The 19,245-nt window shown below is 39.6% G+C and overlaps 1 protein-coding gene across 5 annotated transcripts in view; it reads left to right on the top strand.

Moving 5' to 3' along the window:
- The window catches only part of RBPJ (recombination signal binding protein for immunoglobulin kappa J region), a 115,861-nt gene that overhangs the window by 72,256 nt on the left and 24,360 nt on the right, over nucleotides 1–19,245 (top strand). For all 5 annotated transcript variants that reach the window (XM_014548893.1, XM_014548894.1, XM_014548897.1 and 2 more), the window contains 2 exons: nucleotides 6,962–7,057; nucleotides 15,483–15,648. In XM_014548893.1, coding sequence (XP_014404379.1) covers nucleotides 6,962–7,057; nucleotides 15,483–15,648 — 262 coding nt within the window. The remainder of the gene's footprint in view (nucleotides 1–6,961; nucleotides 7,058–15,482; nucleotides 15,649–19,245) is intronic.

Raw genomic sequence — 19,245 nt, 5'->3', positions numbered from 1 at the left:
CCCGAGGGGTCCCAGACTGCGAGAGGGCACAGGCCGGGCTGGGGGACCCCCCTCCCTTCCCGAGTGCACAAATTTTTGTGCACCGGGCCTCTAGTGTAAATATATTTTCAGTTACTTATTGTTACATATTTTGAAGAAATACTCAGTGGAATTGTTGAATTCACATGTATAGATAATTTAAAAATTGATTGATAAGTATTTTTATTTCATTACCAGCAGCAGTAGGTTGGAGTGACTCCTAACAATAAAATATATTTTGATGGATAAATTAGTTACTTAATTGGATACCCTGTAAATATAGTAATCAATACCATGATAATAAACATGAGGAAAAATTTCTTTCCTTAAATACATAAAATAATATAGTTAGGTCCCATCTACTTTATCATGACTTTCCATTTACCCTTTAAGCAATTTTCCCTGTTTGGAAAATTTTAGTAGCTTTTAGGACTTCTACTTCTGGCCAAGATGGAGTAACAGGGACTGGAATTACTCTCCGGCCTGAAACAACTAAAAACCTGGACAAAATTTATGAAACAGCGGTTTTCAAGATATTGGACGGCAGGCAAGAAAGGACAGGTGATCCCTGAGAGACAGGAGGCAAATGAGGTGAGCTCTACAATTGCTCCAGCTTAGTGCCTGGGGAGAGTTTCCACGACATGATTAGGGAGGGCGCATCCAGATGGAGCCTAGTAAGCACCTTGAGTTGAGATGGAGCTGGGACTCTGAGGAGGCCACGGTGGCTAGAGTTTCCAGGGCAGAGAACTGGAGAGGAAAGTGCTGTGCAGAGTTCCAGAGATCTGCAGAGGGTTCCCTCTATCTTCAGCTGAGTATAGATCAGCACGTGTGTGTGAGGAGACTACCCAAGGTTGGGGGGAAACCAACCTAAAGAATTAGAAGGAAGAATTCCTAAAGCTCACTCACTACTACAAATAGGACCTGTTCCCAGAAACCAGTGTGGAAAAATCTTAAAATTCACGTGCATCGACTAGAGTACTCGGGAGGGTTTGCTTCCATAGTGCTGCAAAATTAGGCCTAGACTACATGTTGCTCTGGTTTTACCTAACAACTTAAAAACAAGATTGAAAGAATCACACTCTTTCCAAGTAACTTAACTGTGCATCAGAACAGAGCTCAAGAATATTTACAGGAATAGACAAATACCCAGCACTCAAAAAGGTAAAATTGATTGAGTCAAAACGTATCAGTCATACAAAGAGCAAGCAAAATATGACCATAATGAGGAGAAAAACCAGTCAAAACCAACCCAGAAATGACACAGATAATAGAATTAGAGGCAATAAAACAGTTATATTTGTCTTCTAATATAGATCAGGAATTTACAGTTTTTCTTGAAAGGGTCAGATGGTCGATAGTTTAGTTTTATGTGGCCCATACAGCCTCTTTTGTAACTACTTAACTCTGTTGTAGCATAAAAGGAGACATGGATAATGTGTACACTAGTGGATATGTCTGTATATTAGGGTACAATTTTTTATTTCTAAAACAGGCAGTGGGTCGAATTTGACCCACAGGCTTTAACTGTGCATCCCTGAGCTAGAGGAGAGATTGAATGAATTAAATAGAGGACATGGAAGATCCAAATCAAATTTTTAGAGACGAAAACCGCAGTACTAAAGATGAAAAGATAAAATTCCTGGGATTAATTTGCAGATATGCACTGCTGATGAAGAGATTGGTGAACCTGATAACAGCAATAGAAACTATCCAAAATGAAAAAAAGTCTGAACAAAAAAGGTCCTTAGTGAGCTGTGGTTTATGTTCAAGTAGATAAAATACATTTAATTAGAGTCATTGAAGGGGGAAGGGTATGGCTAAAAGAATATGTGAAAAAATAATGTCTGAAATTTTTCTAAATTTGATGAACTATAGTTTCAAGAAACTCAGCCCCAAGTACAAAGTGCTGAAGGACATCATAATGAAATTGCTTAAAGACGGTGATAAAAAGAAAATATTAAAAGCAATAGAGATAAAAGATAAATTACGTACAGAGAAACAAAGATAAAGATTATGGGATTTTTCATCTGAAACCTTGCTAGATAGAAAGAAGACAGTGGAGCAAGACAGTTTTCCCAAGGGGGGAAACATAGCAACCTAGGATTCTATACCCAGCACAGGCAAAATGAAGACTTTTTTAGACATAAAAACTGAAAAATAATTCACAAACAGGCATGAGCTGCAAGAAATGTTAAAGAACTCTAAGCAGGACAATCATACCAGATAGAGATCTGATTATTTACAAATTACTACTGTCAAAAATGAGAAAGATGACATCATTGCAAATTCTACAAATATTTAAAGAATAACAAGCAAATATGAATAACTTTCTGCCAGTAAATTCAGCTTTTGAAGAAACACAAATTCCTTGAAACCAGCAAACTACTAAAGCTTACTCAAAAAGAAACTTATAGCCTGAATAGCACTATAGTTAAAGAAACTGAATTTGTAGTTATATATCTTCCCACAAAGAAAACTACAGGCTCAGGTGATCTCACTATTGAATTCTACCAGACATTTAAAAAATTAATTATGCCAGTTCTATACATACCATTCCAGAAAATTGGAGAGCAGAACATACTTTCCAATTCATTCTGCAAGGACGGTATTGCCATGTTACTAAAAGCAAAGACATTACAAGAAAATAAAACTATAGACCAGTATTCCTTATGAACATAAAAGCAAAAAGTCTTAACGAATTTTCAAAGTGAAACCAACAATATGTAGAAGGGACACTATATTATGACCTAAGTGAGATCTTTTCACATATATCACTTTTCAAGTTTCATGTTAGGGACTGGACATCTGTGCCTTCTGGCTCTTGTTGTTTGTTCTTATTCCACACTGAACTGTATAGTTAGCCACCTGACTTAGCAACACTCAAATCTCTTACCATCATTATCCTTCCCAGGCTGCACCTCTTGTTCAGTACCCAACAGGTTCGAGAATATGCTCTCTCTGTTCCCACCCTTGGGAGTGTTCGTGTGAATTTGCACCATCATTTATGGATTCCAACATTGGCTGATCCTTTGATACTGACATTCAGTCGTTTTACCTTCCATAGTCAGCTTCTTTCTTAGAGGGTATTTACAAATAGACATCACGGTGGCCTCTCTGATTTTATAAATAACACGTAAGGCTTTCTGTTAGCTGGCATTTGTTAGACTTCTTGCTATAAGTGACTTTGACCTCTGCAGCATCTCACCTTTCGATTGTTCTCCTCTTTCTTTCGAGATTGTATGCTTCCATAGCATTTAGTAAACAGTTTCAGTTCTGCCCCTTACCAGTTGTTCTCCATTTATTTTATACATTTTGTTGTTCTTGACTCATCTGTCACTGTTCGAGAATATGCTTTCTCTGTTCCCACCCTTGGGAGGGTTTGTGGAATTTGCACCATCATTTATGGATTCCAACATTAGCTGATCCTTTAATACTGACATTCAGTCATTTTATCTTCCATAGTCAGTTCTTCCCTCCTCTTTTTTTCATTCTGGGAGATTTCATTCACTTCTGTGGCTTCATTTGCCAACGATATACCAGTGAAACCCACTTTTACAGCCCAGACCCCTCTCTGGAAGTACAGGTATTTCCAACAACCTATTGAATACTTCCAGTGTGGAGGTCTGGGGCGCTTCAGTGTTGACATGTCAGCTTCTTAATATATATCCACTTCTCCCCAAACAAAAGATACAGAGTTGTTAAGTCTTTTCTATCTTCTCTACTACCACCTCTTGCTTCTTTCTTAGTGTTTGAGCCTTTTTTCAAGTGTGTCTTGTCTCTCTGTTCTCTAATCTTTTCTCTATTCCACCACTAGAATTAACTAAGAAGGAAAATTAATTGTTTAAAAATCCTCAAGATCATTTAATTGCCTTTTGTGTAGATTGAAAAATTCAAGTTCCACTCATGGTGTTTTCTACAATGGGGTAAAGATAAAAAAGTAAATGATCTTTTCTCAATTTTCAACGAGATGTTTTTTTGTGTATTTTTTTTTAACATTTTAAGTATTTCTCTAGGTGTTTTAAAAAATTTCTTAACTGCTACCATTTTGATTCTCATCTATCAGAGTGATATTTGAATTAGCTTAAACTTTCATACTGAGTATTTAAGTTACAAATGTCAGATTTCATGGGATTTGGCAGGCCTTTCACAATTTGACTCCCAACTTATCAGCTTTATTCATGGCCATGGCTTACGTTAGTATCTTAACAAGAGAATTTGAAATTCTAATTTCTGACTCTCATTTATTAATTGCAAGACATTGGGCAAGACACACATACCTTTTTGGATTTTGAGGATTACATGAAATGATGCATTTAAGTGTTAAGCTAAGCACCTGACACTTAGTAAACACTCAAGGAATGTTGCTGCTGTTTTGTTGTCTTGGCTGCCTTGTTCCTCAGCTTGACTATCTCACTGTACTCAAATGTGCAGGGTTGGTCGTGACCTTTTCCATACTACTCCCAGACCCTGGGGTGCCTTACTTGTTCTGTCTACTCCTGTTACTTCAGAGATTACCTCTTCTAAGAAGTTTTCCTAGCATGTAGTCCTTTATCACCCCTCCCCTCCTTTACATAGACATTCCCCTACTGATCCTACCTCTTTGGATCATGTATTTCATTACAATTCGTTTTCTGAGCTGTTGTCTTCACTGAACTTTAAAGCCCCTTTTAAGGGGTAGGGATTAATTCTCAATATTAAACATAAATACTGTCTTCTAGATTATCTCCTTTAAACCCCTCAACCACTTTGTGTTAGATTAGCAATATCATCTGTTATTATCAGATAGGAAACTGAATCTGGATGAGGTTAAATGATTTGCCCCAGGCCACATGATTTCTCTAAGTGCTACAAGTCTAGAATTCCCCACATTTGTACTACTATTGTGTAACTATCCTAATACATTTGTCTTTTATTTATAACTAGCGGCCCAGTGCGTGAAAATTCATGCACTGGAGGGGAGGTCCCTCAGCCTGGCCTGCTCATAGTCTGGGAGCCCTCAGGGGTGGGAGGCAACCCGGCCATCAGGCGAAGGCGACGCCCCATCACACCTCTGCTGCTGCCACTGCCAGCAGCGCCAGCCTTGGCCGGCCCTGGTTACCTGAGCCTTGGGTGGCCCTGGGCGGCTGAGCAGCTGCCATCCAAGGCTTGCCTGCGCCTCGGGCCGGCCCTAGGTGGATGAGCAGCCAACATCTGAGGCTTGCCTGTCCCTCGGGCCGGCCCTAGGCGGCTGGGCAGCCGACATCTGAGGTTTGCCTGCACCTCGGGCTGGCCCTGGGGGGCTGAGGGCGGGTCCGGCTGCGCCTACTCCTCCCCACACCCCGCGGGGCTGAAAGGACTGGGGGACTCTGGCAGGGCTGAGAGGACTCGGCACCGCCATCTTGTGGCTGTGGGCGCTGCCATCTTTGTGACGGTGTGATGGTCAATTTGCATATTCCCGCTTTATTAGACAGGATACTAGAAGATAGAATTTTTATTAGATAGATACTATTAGATAGAATTTCATGGTGCACAAAATTCGTGCATTGGGGGGCATGTCCCTTAGCCCAGCCTGCACCCACTCCAATCTGGGACCCCTCGGGATGTCCATCTGCAGAGAATACGGCCTAAACCGGCAGTTGGACATCCCTCTCACAATCCGGGACTGCTGGCTCCTAACCCCTCGCCTGCCTGCCTGCCTGCCTGCCTGCCTGATTGCCCCTAACTGCCTCTGCCTGCCGGCCTCATCACCCCTAACTGCCTCTGTCTGCTGGCCTCATCACCCCCTAACCACTCCCCTGCCGGCCTCATCGCCCCAACTGCCCTCCCCTGCTGGCCTGATCGCCCCCTAACTGCCCTCCCCTGCCGGCCTGTTCGTCCTTTAACTGCTTGCTCCCCCACGCCGGCCTGATCTCACCCCTAACTGCTTGCTCCCTTGTGCCAGCCTTGATCTCTCACCTAACTGCTTGCTTCCCCTTGTCGGCTTGATCTCACTGCTAACTGCTTGTTCCCCCGCCGGCCTGATCACCCCTAACTGCTTGCTACCCTGCCGGCCTGATTGCCCCTAACAGCCTCTGCCTCGGCCCCCACCACCCTGGCTTTGTCCTGAAGAAAGTCAGATGTCCAGAAGATGTCCGGTCGACCTGGTCTAATTAGCATAATACCCTTTTATTAGTATAGATAAGTAAAACAGCATTTAACTTATTAAAACTGTTTCCTGATTATTGTCTTTGAAACAACTTTGCTTTACTTTTGTATTGTGTGCAAATGTCCAGAATTGGGATTCTGCTGATTCATAGTTATAAATTTGATCTAGTGTTCTTTATACTGCTTAGCAAAATAATTGAATAAATAAATATATTTAACACATGGAACTTTTTATATATTTATACATAATAAATAGGTAGTTGAAGTGCTTTGTACTTGAAAGAATTAACTTTTCCCCCAAAAATTTATTCAGTAACTGTGTGTTTGTATGTACATGAGATATCCCTTTCTTAGTCCTTATGTAAGGCTTGTTATTTTAAGAACATAATAACAACTTTGGATGACCTAATGATTTGTTATGGCTTTGTATTCACTGAAAAACACTCATTCTAATAAGTAGATAATTAAATACAAAGTATTGCATGTCATTAAGTTTATGAACAATTTAAAGCCAAATTTAGCAATGTACATAGTGATTCTGGAATTGTAATTGTGGTTTCGCTCAGTTACATCATAAATTCCAAGAATGAAAGACAGTTTCTTCTTTTAAAGAAAAAAGTATAAAGTTGAAGATGAGCAGTATTTATTGCCCCCATTGTATAATAGGCTTTAAATTTAGTTCATGAGTTTGTTTTGTCTTAATGTTTTTGCTTTTAGATTTGCTTATTTAAAATATACTCACCAGCATTTTTCTCATTACAGAGCTTAGTAATATTTTAAACCTCACCCCTGTAATAGTAATATTTGTGTTTTATTTTAGGGAAGCAATGCGAAATTATTTAAAAGAGCGAGGGGATCAAACAGTACTTATTCTTCACGCAAAAGTTGCACAGAAGTCATATGGAAATGAAAAAAGGTAAGATTATTATTTTCTGGTGGGTAGTTGATTGTAGCTGTCACATGAATTTGCAAATGATGTGTTAATATGCAAGAATTGTTTCTCGGGTTATTTGCAAGTACAAAATGAAAAGTAGGGATTTGTCTCTATTGAAGGATAAACAAAGTGAGTTATGGCAGATTTAGTAGAGATCATCTGATTGAATCCCTGATAATTACAAACTGTAATCTGTAATTTTTCTTTGGGGCTTCATGATGTTTTATAAGTATTTCTGGGATATATTAGCTTGTTCAAAAAAGTAGCTTTTCTTTTGGTGGTAAATTTAGTTTTATAAATAAACTAGAGGCCTGGTGCATGGATTTGTGCACCGGTGGGGTCCCTCGGCCTGGCCTGCGGGGATCGGGCTGAAACGGCCCGGTGCACAGATTCGTCCAGGGCGTGTCCGGTCAATCTCGCCCAGTCCTGATTGGGGCCAATCGGTGCTGGCTGGCCAAGGCAGGCCTGCGGGAGATTGGCCAGCTGGGGAGGGACCACAGGAGGGCTCCAGGGCCCCAGCAGTAAACTAACCTACTGGTCGGAGCATCTGCCCCCTGGTGGTCAGTGCACGTCATAGTGACTGAACAGTTGAACGAACAGTCGGACACTTATTAGGCTTTTATTATATAGGATTATTATATAGGATGTGACCCTGAGTACCATTTTTAAAAATATATTTTTATTGATTTCAGAGAGGAAGGGAGAGGGAGAGATAGAAACATCAATGATGAGAGTGAATCATTGATCGGCTGCCTCCTGCATGCCCCCCACTGGGATCGAGCCTGCAACCCGGGCATGTACTGGAATCGAATCAGGGACCCTTCAGTCCGCAGGCTGACGCTCTATCCACTGAACCAAACCAGCCAGGGCCTGAGTACCATTTTAAAAAGGAAAAGACTAAACAAACCCCTGAATTGAACTATGGAGTGATTATAAAGAAAAGAGCTCCCAGTCCTCTCCACCTTGCCCCTGTGCCTGTTCAGATTAAGAAAAAACAGCTCTGGCCAGTGTTGTTCAGTTGGTTGGTTGGGCATTGTCCTTTCTACCAAAAGGTTGCCAGTTTGATCCAGTCAGAGCACATATCCCTGTTGCAGATCCCTGGCTGGGGGCATGCAGGAGGCAGCTGATTGATGTTTCTCTCTCTCTTTCCTTCCTCCCTCCCTCCCTCTCCCTCTCATTTCCTCTCTTTACAAAAAAACAAAGAAATAAAAAATCTTAAAAAAAAGAAAAAACAACAAAGCTGAGTTAGTACTACATAAATGTTGGTACTACAAAAATGACTTATAAGTAAGATTGGCCAAAATTAAGTTAAAACAAAGTGATCTTTATGTTTAGTACTTGTCACAGTATTTTATAAATTTCAGTATTTATGATGTATGATTGTGAACTTTGGTTGTTTGTTTTTTCACTTTATTCCTAGAATTTTCTTATTAATAGTTTCTCTAGTCTTGTCTTTCAGACAGCATTTTTCTATTAAGCATTTCATGGACGAAAGGCTTGCTTATGGGGGAAGATGACAGATTTTTTGAATTGGCTAGAAAGATATGAAACTAAAGTGGGAAAAGGAATGAAAACTCAGGTTTGGATGTTGGGTTGAAAGGAATGGGTGGAATCATAGATAAAGAAAATCAACATACGTATAAGAAGTGAATGTAAGTATATAATTAAGTTAATTTACATGCTGGAAGAAAATTAAGGAGTCTCTTCCTTAAAGTTCTCTAAATCTGAGCTGAAAAGTAGGTGAAGCTATTTAATGATAATTTTGTCCTCAAAGAGGATGAACAAGTGAAAACAGTATTTAGGACTCATACTGCCAAGTGTTCTTGTATATCATCATTCAAGCTTGCTAAATTTCTGATTATTTTATCTTTCTTTACTAGTAAAACTAATCATCTGATCTACAGTAAATATTGGAAAAAGTTGGTATCTGCAGTTTGGGACATAAAGACCAAAGCAAGATAGTGGCTCCTTTTTTTATGAAGTTGGTACTCGAAATTCAGAGAGAGAAAGAGAATTTAAATTGAGTGTGTGTGCATAGCTGATCATCTGCTTTTTGGATTTGGTGTTTTCTCTTTTTATCTTTTTGGTTTTGGTTTGATTTTTCCTAAGCAAAACCTAGCAAGGCAATACCTTCATTATTTGAGATGAATCTCAAATTAGGCCAGTCTTGCACCTCACAGTGAATCTCGGGAAGAAACAGTTTCCCAGTCTTGAGCCGGACATTGTTTTGGAAGTGCATTTACAAGTGTTTTTAAATTTTAATTCTCAGAATAGTCTTATAAGTAGGTATATTATAATCCCCATTCTGTGAGTGAGTAAACTAGAAATCAATTACCAGGTTCACTTTGGAAATCCATGTAGCCAGGATTAGAACTCCTGGGTCTATAATTCCAAATGTCTCACACTTTTTATTGCCCTAATTTCCATAGCCTTCCATTTTGTGTTTGAGTGTTGGTTATTTACAACAGGGCTTGAGGATGAGGTTAAGATACCTAAAGAATACCCATTTTGTAAATAAACTTTGCCTAGGATTATTCCTTTTACCATCAGCTGAGTGAGGCTGGGCTAGATCTAATGGAAATAAGATTAGACATATTTACTGTGTGGATACCAATTCAGGCAGTGCTGCTTTCCTTTCTCTGGATTTTTGAAAGTGCATTTTAGTACAGTTGGATTCATTCACTCATTTCTTTATTTCTGATGACCTGTTAGGTGCCAGGTACTATGCAAAAGGATCTTTAGTGAGAATTTTAAAAGTTAGGAAGTCATTTAATGCTATGATGGATAACAGGCCTACTGGCAATAACAGAAGGGCAGAGCTACTCAAAAAATTACATCTAAGTCCAGATAACGTCCCTGTTTATTAGTCACTGTTAAAAGTATATGAGTAACAAGCTGTAGTGGCTTATCAAGTTAAAATCTTGATTTAAGGGTTATTTATTTTTATTGTGGTTGCCTTTATTTCCTATTGTTTGGATATGGTCTGGCCAATCTAAAACACCACTCAAAGGAAAGCTTGAAGAGCCTAAGCTTCTAGCCTCCAAAGAATGAGGGAAAAACGATGAAAAGACCTAGAGTAACTACTTTCCTATATTTTTACATGTTTGTACTAATGTTTCTCGAGTGGACATGTATTAGTTTTACAATAAAGGTGGAAACCAGTTAAAATTACTTTTTTTTTTTTTAAGTATTTATAGTAAGAAAACATTCATGCAGTCCAGCCTTCCTGGAAGAGGTCTGGTCCCTTACTCATTGAGAAGAGTGCACAATGGGAAGAGGAAGATGTGTCTTCTTGCTTGTTGATCTAGATTTGGGCTTTTCTGAAAAGCTGCTAAGGCATAAAGCGTGAAGTATCCTGGGGACATGACCACAGTCTCTTAGCATATAAAATAACTCGAGTGAATGATGCTGGAAAAGTTTGGTCAGGAAATTCTATCTTATAATTATAAATTGTTCAGACTAACTTTTGTGCCTGATAACAAAATTTGTTTGCTTTGCACATCCGGTATCCCATTTATGTTAGTAGTTAGTTTTACCTTTTCATGGAAGAAAGAAGATCTTTGCAAGTTGAAAAATAAACTTTTAAAGATTATTTTGTGTAGAGGATATTTTCCATTAAAGAAATGGGGATGCCATTTGACATTAACATTCCTTCAACTTTGTCAAGGAAAGTACTTAAGCAGTAGTGAAGGTGATGGTGATGCTGTTGAGGCAATAAAGCCATTTAGATAATTAGAGTACGACTCTGAAGTCATACTGAGAATGTGTTAATTGAGATAACTATGGCATGCAGACAGTTCCAAGGTGTTTTTTGTTTTGTTTGTTGCTTTTGAATTGAATAGTCATCAAAGGGTAATGATTCTGCAAAGGTGATCAGATAATGTAAATTATGTGCTTGGGTTTCATCTAACCTAACTTATTTTAAATACTGGGCTGAATAAAAAGACTTCTTTGAATCTGTAAGGTATTTTTCAGATCTTATCTCAGGATATGAGAGAAAAGTTGTTGAATCATTCTCTGAAGATGAAAATGGATTGAACTAGAAAATGAGTAAAATCATAAATGTGTTTATATCGCCACCAAGTGGCATAAAAAAGCATTGTTAGTCATAGGTGCTTAGAGCTACTGGGAAAGATTAGAAAATAAAGGCACATTGTTTCATAGGATATCCTTTTACAGCAGCTGTTAAACTCTGTTAGCTGGCCTCCTGATGGTCGAACTTTTTACTCGCTGAGTTTTTGGTACACATTAACAACCTATTCAAATTTTAAAAATGTATTTCACACCTCATTAGAAAGGTGTGTTTTAATCGTTAATTAGGGTCCCTCCCCCCACATCACCATTCCTTTAATTTCCGTCCTCTTTTTTTGGTACATAAACTTATCTTCTATTTTATTATGTTACTACTGAAGTCTGTGGAAATGAAAGTATGATTCATTAGCTGTTTTTAGGAGGTAGTAATATTAGGATATTTTAAATATTTTTAAAATGACATCACATTTTAGAAATCTCTGTTTCGATTATATTGGATTTGCTGTTTTCTTCAGTTTTTTGGGATAGTTGTAGAGTTGATTAAAAAAACAAGGCTAGCTCAAAGGCAGTTAAGAGTCTTTTTCTGTTTGTTTATTACGATTGAAAAAGCACTTTCAGTAAAGAACCTTGGTCAGTGCTTTGGGTGATAAAGAATGTCTTGCCTCCTGTCATTTTTTAGTTTCATGCCCTTTTATCATAGGACTTCTGAGAGAACCAGTACTACCTAGTCTTTTACAGGTTTTGCCCTCTTTATATTTTTCAAATGGAAAATATAAGTACTTTTTATGAAAACTTAATGGGATTTGACTACTATATTTGGTATGCTATACTAAAGCACAACACTTTGAATTTTATAGCTGGTATACCAGTTTACTAAGAAGTCTTAACATTAATGTTCAGTAAAATACTAATAGGAGACGAGTTTCCAAAATTGATATTCCTGAGAGTATGTATGCCAGCTAGGTGTTTGAGTCTGTGCCATGGTAATCATTGGGCAGCTCTCAGCATTAGAGACCAGAGCGATTCCTGATGTGGACTTGAGTTAACTCCAGAACTAGCCCAGCTAATTCAGGAATCCCTCTGACCTTGGAGTGACCTGGAGCTGAGCCCACTGCCTCGCCTGTGACCTCTGTGTCCACTGTGAAAGTGTGCAGGCATGAGAGCTGCTCTGATGGTTTAGATCAGCCGTGGGCAAACTACGGCCCGCGGGCCGGATTCGGCCCGTTTGAAATGAATAAAACTAAAAAAAAAAAAAAGACCGTACCCTTTTATGTAATGATGTTTACTTTGAATTTATATTAGTTCACACAAACACTCCATCCATGCTTTTGTTCCGGCCCTCCGGTCCAGTTTAAGAACCCATTGTGGCCCTCGAGTCAAAAAGTTTGCCCACCCCTGGTTTAGATAAATATGAGAAAACTCCAGAGGCTTCCCTCCTTACTCAGCTTGACTCCTAAGGGCCTACTTGATCTACTTACCCATTATCTCTGGCTTCATCTGTTGTTCTCTCCTCTTCTTCCCTACTCCAGCCACTTGGTCTGTTTGTCAGACACCCATGGCTGTAGGTTGTGACTCAAGGTCACCTTCCTACAGAAGCTTTCCCCCAGCCACTGGGTCTTCGACATTTTAACTACCCTCTTTCCTGCTTTTTTTTCTTTCTCTCTCTCTCTCAGTACTTATCACCAGCTAACAGACTATATACATTATTTTACTCATTTACCTTTTTAAAAAATTGTTTGTCTCTCCTATTAGTATGAGAGTTGCATCAGGACAGAAATTTCTGTCCTTTATTTTGAAACTACTATTTTTGCAGCACCTGGTACAGACTAGGGATATAATAAATAATTTGGTGAATTAACATTATTAAATAAGCCCAATATGTAGATTGCCTCTAAGTAGTCTTTGAAAGTTGAGCAAAAAGAAGGTGCCATCATATAGATACATATTTTTTTTAATATTATTTTTATTGATTTCAGAGAGGAAGGGAGAAGGAGAGAGATATAGAAACATCAGCGATGAGAGAGAATCATTGATTGGCTGCCGCCTGCACGGCCCCCTCTGGGGATCGAGCCCACAACCCAGGCATGTGCCCTTGACTAGAATCGAACCTGGGACCCTTCAATCCCCAGGCTGACACTCTATCCACTGAGACAACTGGCTAGGATGCCATCATATATTTTTATTCAATCAATATTGTAATAGGTGTTGAGAGGGGAGCAAACAAGAACGTGATATTACTACTGGTAGGAAGGCCTGAGCGCCAAATCCAGTCTGCAGTGTCTGTGTATGCATGTACACACGTATGCAGGTGTACAGTTTTTTTAAGTCTGCATATTGTTGGCTTACAAAGCATTTAGTGGCCACGTTCTAAAATTTGATTTCAGGGATCTATTGAACAATTGAAGGATGTGACCAACACTAGGCCCACATACCTGTAGTTCAGCAGTGTGATTGGTATATACTCACAGGCTTGCCATTCCCTATTGCAGTGATGGCGAACCTTTTGAGCTCGGCGTGTCAGCATTTTGAAAAACCCTAACTTAACTCTGGTGCCATGTCACATGTAGAAATTTTTTGATATTTGCAACCATAGTAAAACAAAAATTTACATTTTTGATATTTATTTTATATATTTAAATGCCATTTAACAAAGAAAAATCAACCAAAAAAATGAGTTTGCGTGTCACCTCTGACACGCGTGTCATAGGTTCGCCATCACTGCCCTATTGTCTTGTCATCAGAGCCACACACCAGTAGTTAATTATAATTGTATTTAAGCTCTTGTTTTTCTTACAGTGGTCTTGAATTAAGAAAAATTTCCTATACTCATAACTGTACAAAAAGTGGGAATTACCATGAGGGCTAAGTAGTTCAAGAAAGAAGGGAGGGATCCTCTTTCTTTTGCTAATTAAAGGATATTTTTACTTACTTATTGTACACCTGGTTCACCATTTACATTACTTATTTGGCTACTATTTGAGTTTCGGGCCCCTTGATAATCATGGCATAAATGTTTTAAAGTATGTACAAGTAAGAATATGTAATTGAGCAAAAGCAAATTATAACCTATACTAGAGGCCTGGTGCACAAATTTGTGCACGGGTGGGGTCTGGCCGGCCAGCCTCGATCGGGGGCTATAGGGCTGGACTGGCTGCGGGGAGGGGTTGAGGGCGGTTGGCAGGCCGGTCCCACCCCCTGGTCGAACTCCCAGTCGAGGAGACAATTTGCATATTAGCTTTTATTATATAGGATAAGGACTAGATTGATGATCTGAACTATGTAAAAGATGGGGCTTGAGCTAGGCTTTGAAATAGATATTTTTTTAATTGCTAAAGAGAAGATTATAAGGATGTTATTCTAGATGGGAAGAATTTGTGAGGACAGATTTTTGGCAACTAGTGAAACAAAGGTATTGGAAGTCTGGGAGTTGAAAAGATACAGTGTATTATTCTTTCACTTGTCCACATGCACCAGGTGTTGTGGGTTTAAGATATCTAAGGCATAGTAATTCAGTGATCATCCACTTTACTTTTACTTCTACTAGTTTTATTGCTATTTTGAAAGTCTCTACTTTGGCCATTGTTCTAATTCTATTTTCTAAGTTAATTATATGATATAGTTAGGTGTAATATCCATAGCAATAATGTCATTAATTAATACTACCTCATTTTGAGACCTATTTAGTAATTGCAGATCCTGTGGTGTGGTGTATTGTGTTTTGTAATTTGTTAGAGTACATTAGATTTGCTGAACTTTAATAGTTCAGAACTCTGAACTGAGTGCATCACTCTACACAGGTGAGTCTTACCAGAACAAATGTAGTCTTAGTGGAAGTTTTGCTTCTAGTATCCGTATGTGACTATTTGCATTATAAAGGGCTTCATTAGGAGCTAACTTAGTGCAGTTCAATATGATTTTTATATTCTTACTAAAGGCCCGATGCACAAAATTCGTGCAAGAGTAGGCCTTCCTCCCCCCGACTGCCAGCACTGGCTTTTCTCCAGCACCCGGGCTTCCCTTACAGAGGGAAGTCCCGCCCACCCACTGCAGCCCCCTGATTAGTGGCCTAGGCCTCCCTCTTTGGTGTGATTGTGGAACCCCCCTGATTGATCACCCTGCTGGCTGGTGACCTGGGCCTCTCTCTGTGGGGCAATCATGGGGCGATGGCCAGCCCCTGACCAATCACATCACACCCGCCTTGGCTGGCCTGGCTCCAGTGGGTGTCATAGTGTGGTCCCGGATGGTCGTCCGGGTGGTTGTTCACTGTTTGGCTGTTCGGTCAATTTGCATATTGCACTTTTATTATATGGGATGTTCAGACAAGAAAATGCATTTTTAAAATTGAATTGCATTGTTTTTGTTCAAATTGTTTCAGGTTTTTTTGCCCACCTCCTTGTGTGTATCTTATGGGCAGCGGATGGAAGAAAAAAAAAGAACAAATGGAGCGGGATGGTTGTTCTGAACAAGAATCTCAACCATGTGCATTTATTGGAATAGGAAATAGTGACCAAGAAATGCAGCAGCTGAACTTGGAAGGAAAGGTAAATTAAAACTTTTGATTCCCCATAAAGGCACCATGTACCAGAATCTAGTAGTGTCCTTATTTGTTTTTGTGGTAGTGATTCGTTCCTCCTCCCCACCCCGTTCTTTATTGTATACCTGGTTCACCATTTACATTATATTACTTATTTGGCTACTATTTGAGTTTTCAGGCCCCCTGATAAGACATGATATAAATGTTTTAAAGTATGTACAAGTCAGCTATTGGTAGCAATCTCTTTAAAATATAAATCAGAACCAGAAATAAACTTCTCAAATGGCTGTGGTCTAGTCATGATTCATGGCACTCAAGCTGTTGACATCTAATGGTGGCACTCAGCTTGCTAGCAGCTTTAGCGGGCTGTGAATCAGGTTTCCATTGGAAGTAATAAGCTTAGGAGTCTAATCACTCATCTGAGAGGGGTGTGATGCTCAAATGATAAATGCATAGTTCAATAGTATTTTACTCTGCTCTTTTAATCTTAGTCTTATGCTAGAAGCAAAATGATAGAGATAAATTCTTAGAGGCATTGACTTGGGTTATAAAGATCATGTTTTCCCTCACCTCTTTGTGGAGCAGAACTATGCTATAGGCAAGCACAGCCACAATTAGCTTTAGTCAGACTTTTAGAGATTTTTAAAAATTAATTTTCTAGGGAATGAAATGTATCAATTAGTTTTACTAATTGTATGTTATAAATTTAAAGAGCTGTCATTTCAATCTGTACCTTTGGTATTCAAAAATAATTCTTTATTGGCTTTGCATTTAACATTTGTTTTCCCTTGATATTAAAATTTTAAAAAATGGTTAGTTCTGATCTTAGTGACCACATAAATGTCTTTTAAAATAATGCATAAAAAGCTAGTTTTTCATTTAATATATTTTTATTGAGTGCCTTAATTGGCCCTAGGAGGGGTTGGAGGGTAGCATTGAGGGTGGTGAGCTAGGGGATTTGTACTCTCAAATTCAGTTTTAGCCCTTTTATAGAGAACTAGAGGCCCAGTGCACGAATTCGTGCATGGGTGGGGTCCCCCCCCCCCACCTGGCTGGCAATCAGGGCCAATTGGCTGGGGGGAGGGACTGCGGGAGGTTGGCTGGCCACAGGATGTTGACTGTGGGAGCGCACTGACCACCAGGGGACAGCTCCTGCTTTGAGCATCTGCCCCCTGGTGGTCAGTGCATGTCATAGCAACTGTTGGAATGGTCGCTTAGGCTTTTATATATATAGTTGAGCAATAAGAAGCCTCAATATCAGCTTTTTTCACATTTGAGTCTTTTTATGTCATTTATATCATTGTAATTTTTATCAGCAAGACTTGTCAACTATGTATTTTAAGTTAGGTTTATGATAAAACTTATTACAATAAAGGTTGTTTCATCTTAAAAGAAAATAGAGCAGTATAAAGTATTTCTAAGTTATGACCCTTGAGCCAAAGTTAAGGATATATGTAAGTGGTGAATTTATCTAATAGGCCTAAATGTCTTACCTGTTTTCCTCATATAGAAAGTCTCAGAGTTCTATGTCGCAAGTTGTATCTCAACATTTGGTACTGTTATTAATTAGGTTAGACAGGTAGATATTGAGAAGCCAGGGATTCTAGAGACCAGTGTATATAACCATGTTAATTATTGCTTGCTTTAACTAATTTCAGCTTCCAGCAATTGTAAGGGAAGTAATGCCAACCAAACAGTATTCCCACTCACCTTTTCCAGAATCATAGCTTAGTATATCTTGCCTTAACTTCTACCATTATGTTCTTTCCCTAAGCCCTAGAAATTCGCAGAAGGGGAAAAGAATGCCTGAGAGCTCAAGCATGATTAGCATCTAAAAAACTTACCAATAGGGTAGCACAATGCCTATATGCTGAAATTATATGTTAATATTTAGTTTGAATGGAAAATGCTATTAGAGAAGTCTATATAAAGTAAGACTTGTCAAGAGTCAGTAGAAGGCATTCCAGGCAGAAAGAAGGACATAATCATGTGCTTGGGGCATTTAGGCATGAGAACGTGGTATGTTTGGGCCCAAGTAGGCAAAGATGGCCTGAGCAGTGGGATGCTGAACTTGAGAAAGAGGCACTTTGCTCCTGTCTCACTTAAATCACCACAATGCTTTTGTAGCATTAGATCAGTATTTCTTTTTTATTTCAGAGTAGATGTTTGAGTTGTTTTTAAGTTAAACTGTGTACTATTTATAGAAAGCTTGATTATGTACCATTTTCTAGAATCTTGGTAGCTAATTTAGCTTTTCAGTATGATGAAACAAATGTAACTTTAGTTTTTATTTACTCACTTTCCTAAAGCCATAATGCTTTTTGAGTCAGTGACTTCTCCCCTTTTCTCTTACGGGATTTGACTAGTTTGTGGTCATTGGCCTTATATATTTTTTATAATAATAGTTCTAATAAAATTATCTCAGGTGTGATTGTGTGTGTGTGTGTGTGTGTGTGTGTGTGTGTGTGTGCATTCAAACTGCTTGCTTTTGTAATTAGGGATGTATTTCCTTTCTTTCCAAGGAGATATGTGTGTGTTTGCCTTTTGCAAACAAAATAAAGCCCTTTGTGTGTAGGTCCAACCTTCTCTACTCTTTTTTGCCTTTCCTGTTTGCTAGTTTATCTTATCATTTTTGCTAAGTTTCATTATTTTCTCTTTTCTGATATTGATCATATCCTTTAATGTTAACACTGTTTTCTCATATTGATCGTATCCCTTAATGTTAGAAATCAAATTTTGCCATTACAATGTCATTGCCTTCATTTAGATACAAATTTCATTTTTGTTCCCTGTGCCTGTCTGCTTTACTATATTGATACCCATATTCCTAGGCTTTGTCTTATATTTGCAGAATAATTCCATAGGTTATGCTTAATTTGACCATTCATGCTTTTTAAAGTATTTACACATGGCTCCTGCCACAACATATTTGAATGCTTAGAGATCTTTGGGTGAAAGGATCAGTGTGAATGCAAATACTATGGTTTTTATTTATTTTGTACTAGAGGCCCGGTACATGAATTCATGCACGGGCGGGTCCCTCAGCCTGGCCAGTGATCAGGGCCGATTGGGGCATCTTGCCCAGTCCGAATCAGGGCCGTGGGAGGTTGGCTGGCCATGGGAGGTTGGCTGTGGGAGCACACTGACCACCAGAGGGCAGCTCCTGTGTTGAGCATCTGCCCCCTGGTGGTCAGTGTGCATCTTAGCAACTGTTTGACCGATTATTCCGGTAACAGTCGCTTAGGCTTTTATATATATACTAGAGGCCCGGTGCACAAAAATTTGTGCACTCGGGGCGGGGGGAGGGGGGTCCCCCAGCCCGGCCTGTGCCCTCTCGCAGTCTGGGACCCCTCGGGAGATAATGACCTGCTGGCTTAGGCCTGCTCCCGGGTGGCAGAGGGCAGGCCCAATCCCTAAGTACAACCCCTGGTCAGGCTCAGAGCAGGGCCGATTGGGGGGTTGGGGCACCGCCCCGTCACACTCAAGGCAGGGTCGATGGGGAGGTTGCAGCGCCACCCCCTGTCACCCACAGAGCAGGGCCGATCAGGGGGTTGGGGCGCTGCCCCCTGTCACTCACAGAGCAGGGCCGATCAGGGGGTTGGGG

The sequence above is a fragment of the Myotis brandtii genome, unplaced genomic scaffold (genome assembly GCF_000412655.1).
Source record: "Myotis brandtii unplaced genomic scaffold, ASM41265v1 scaffold525, whole genome shotgun sequence".
Lineage (NCBI taxonomy): Eukaryota > Metazoa > Chordata > Mammalia > Chiroptera > Vespertilionidae > Myotis > Myotis brandtii.
Note: the sequence above shows the minus strand (reverse complement) of the source record. Positions and strands in the feature narration are given on the sequence as shown.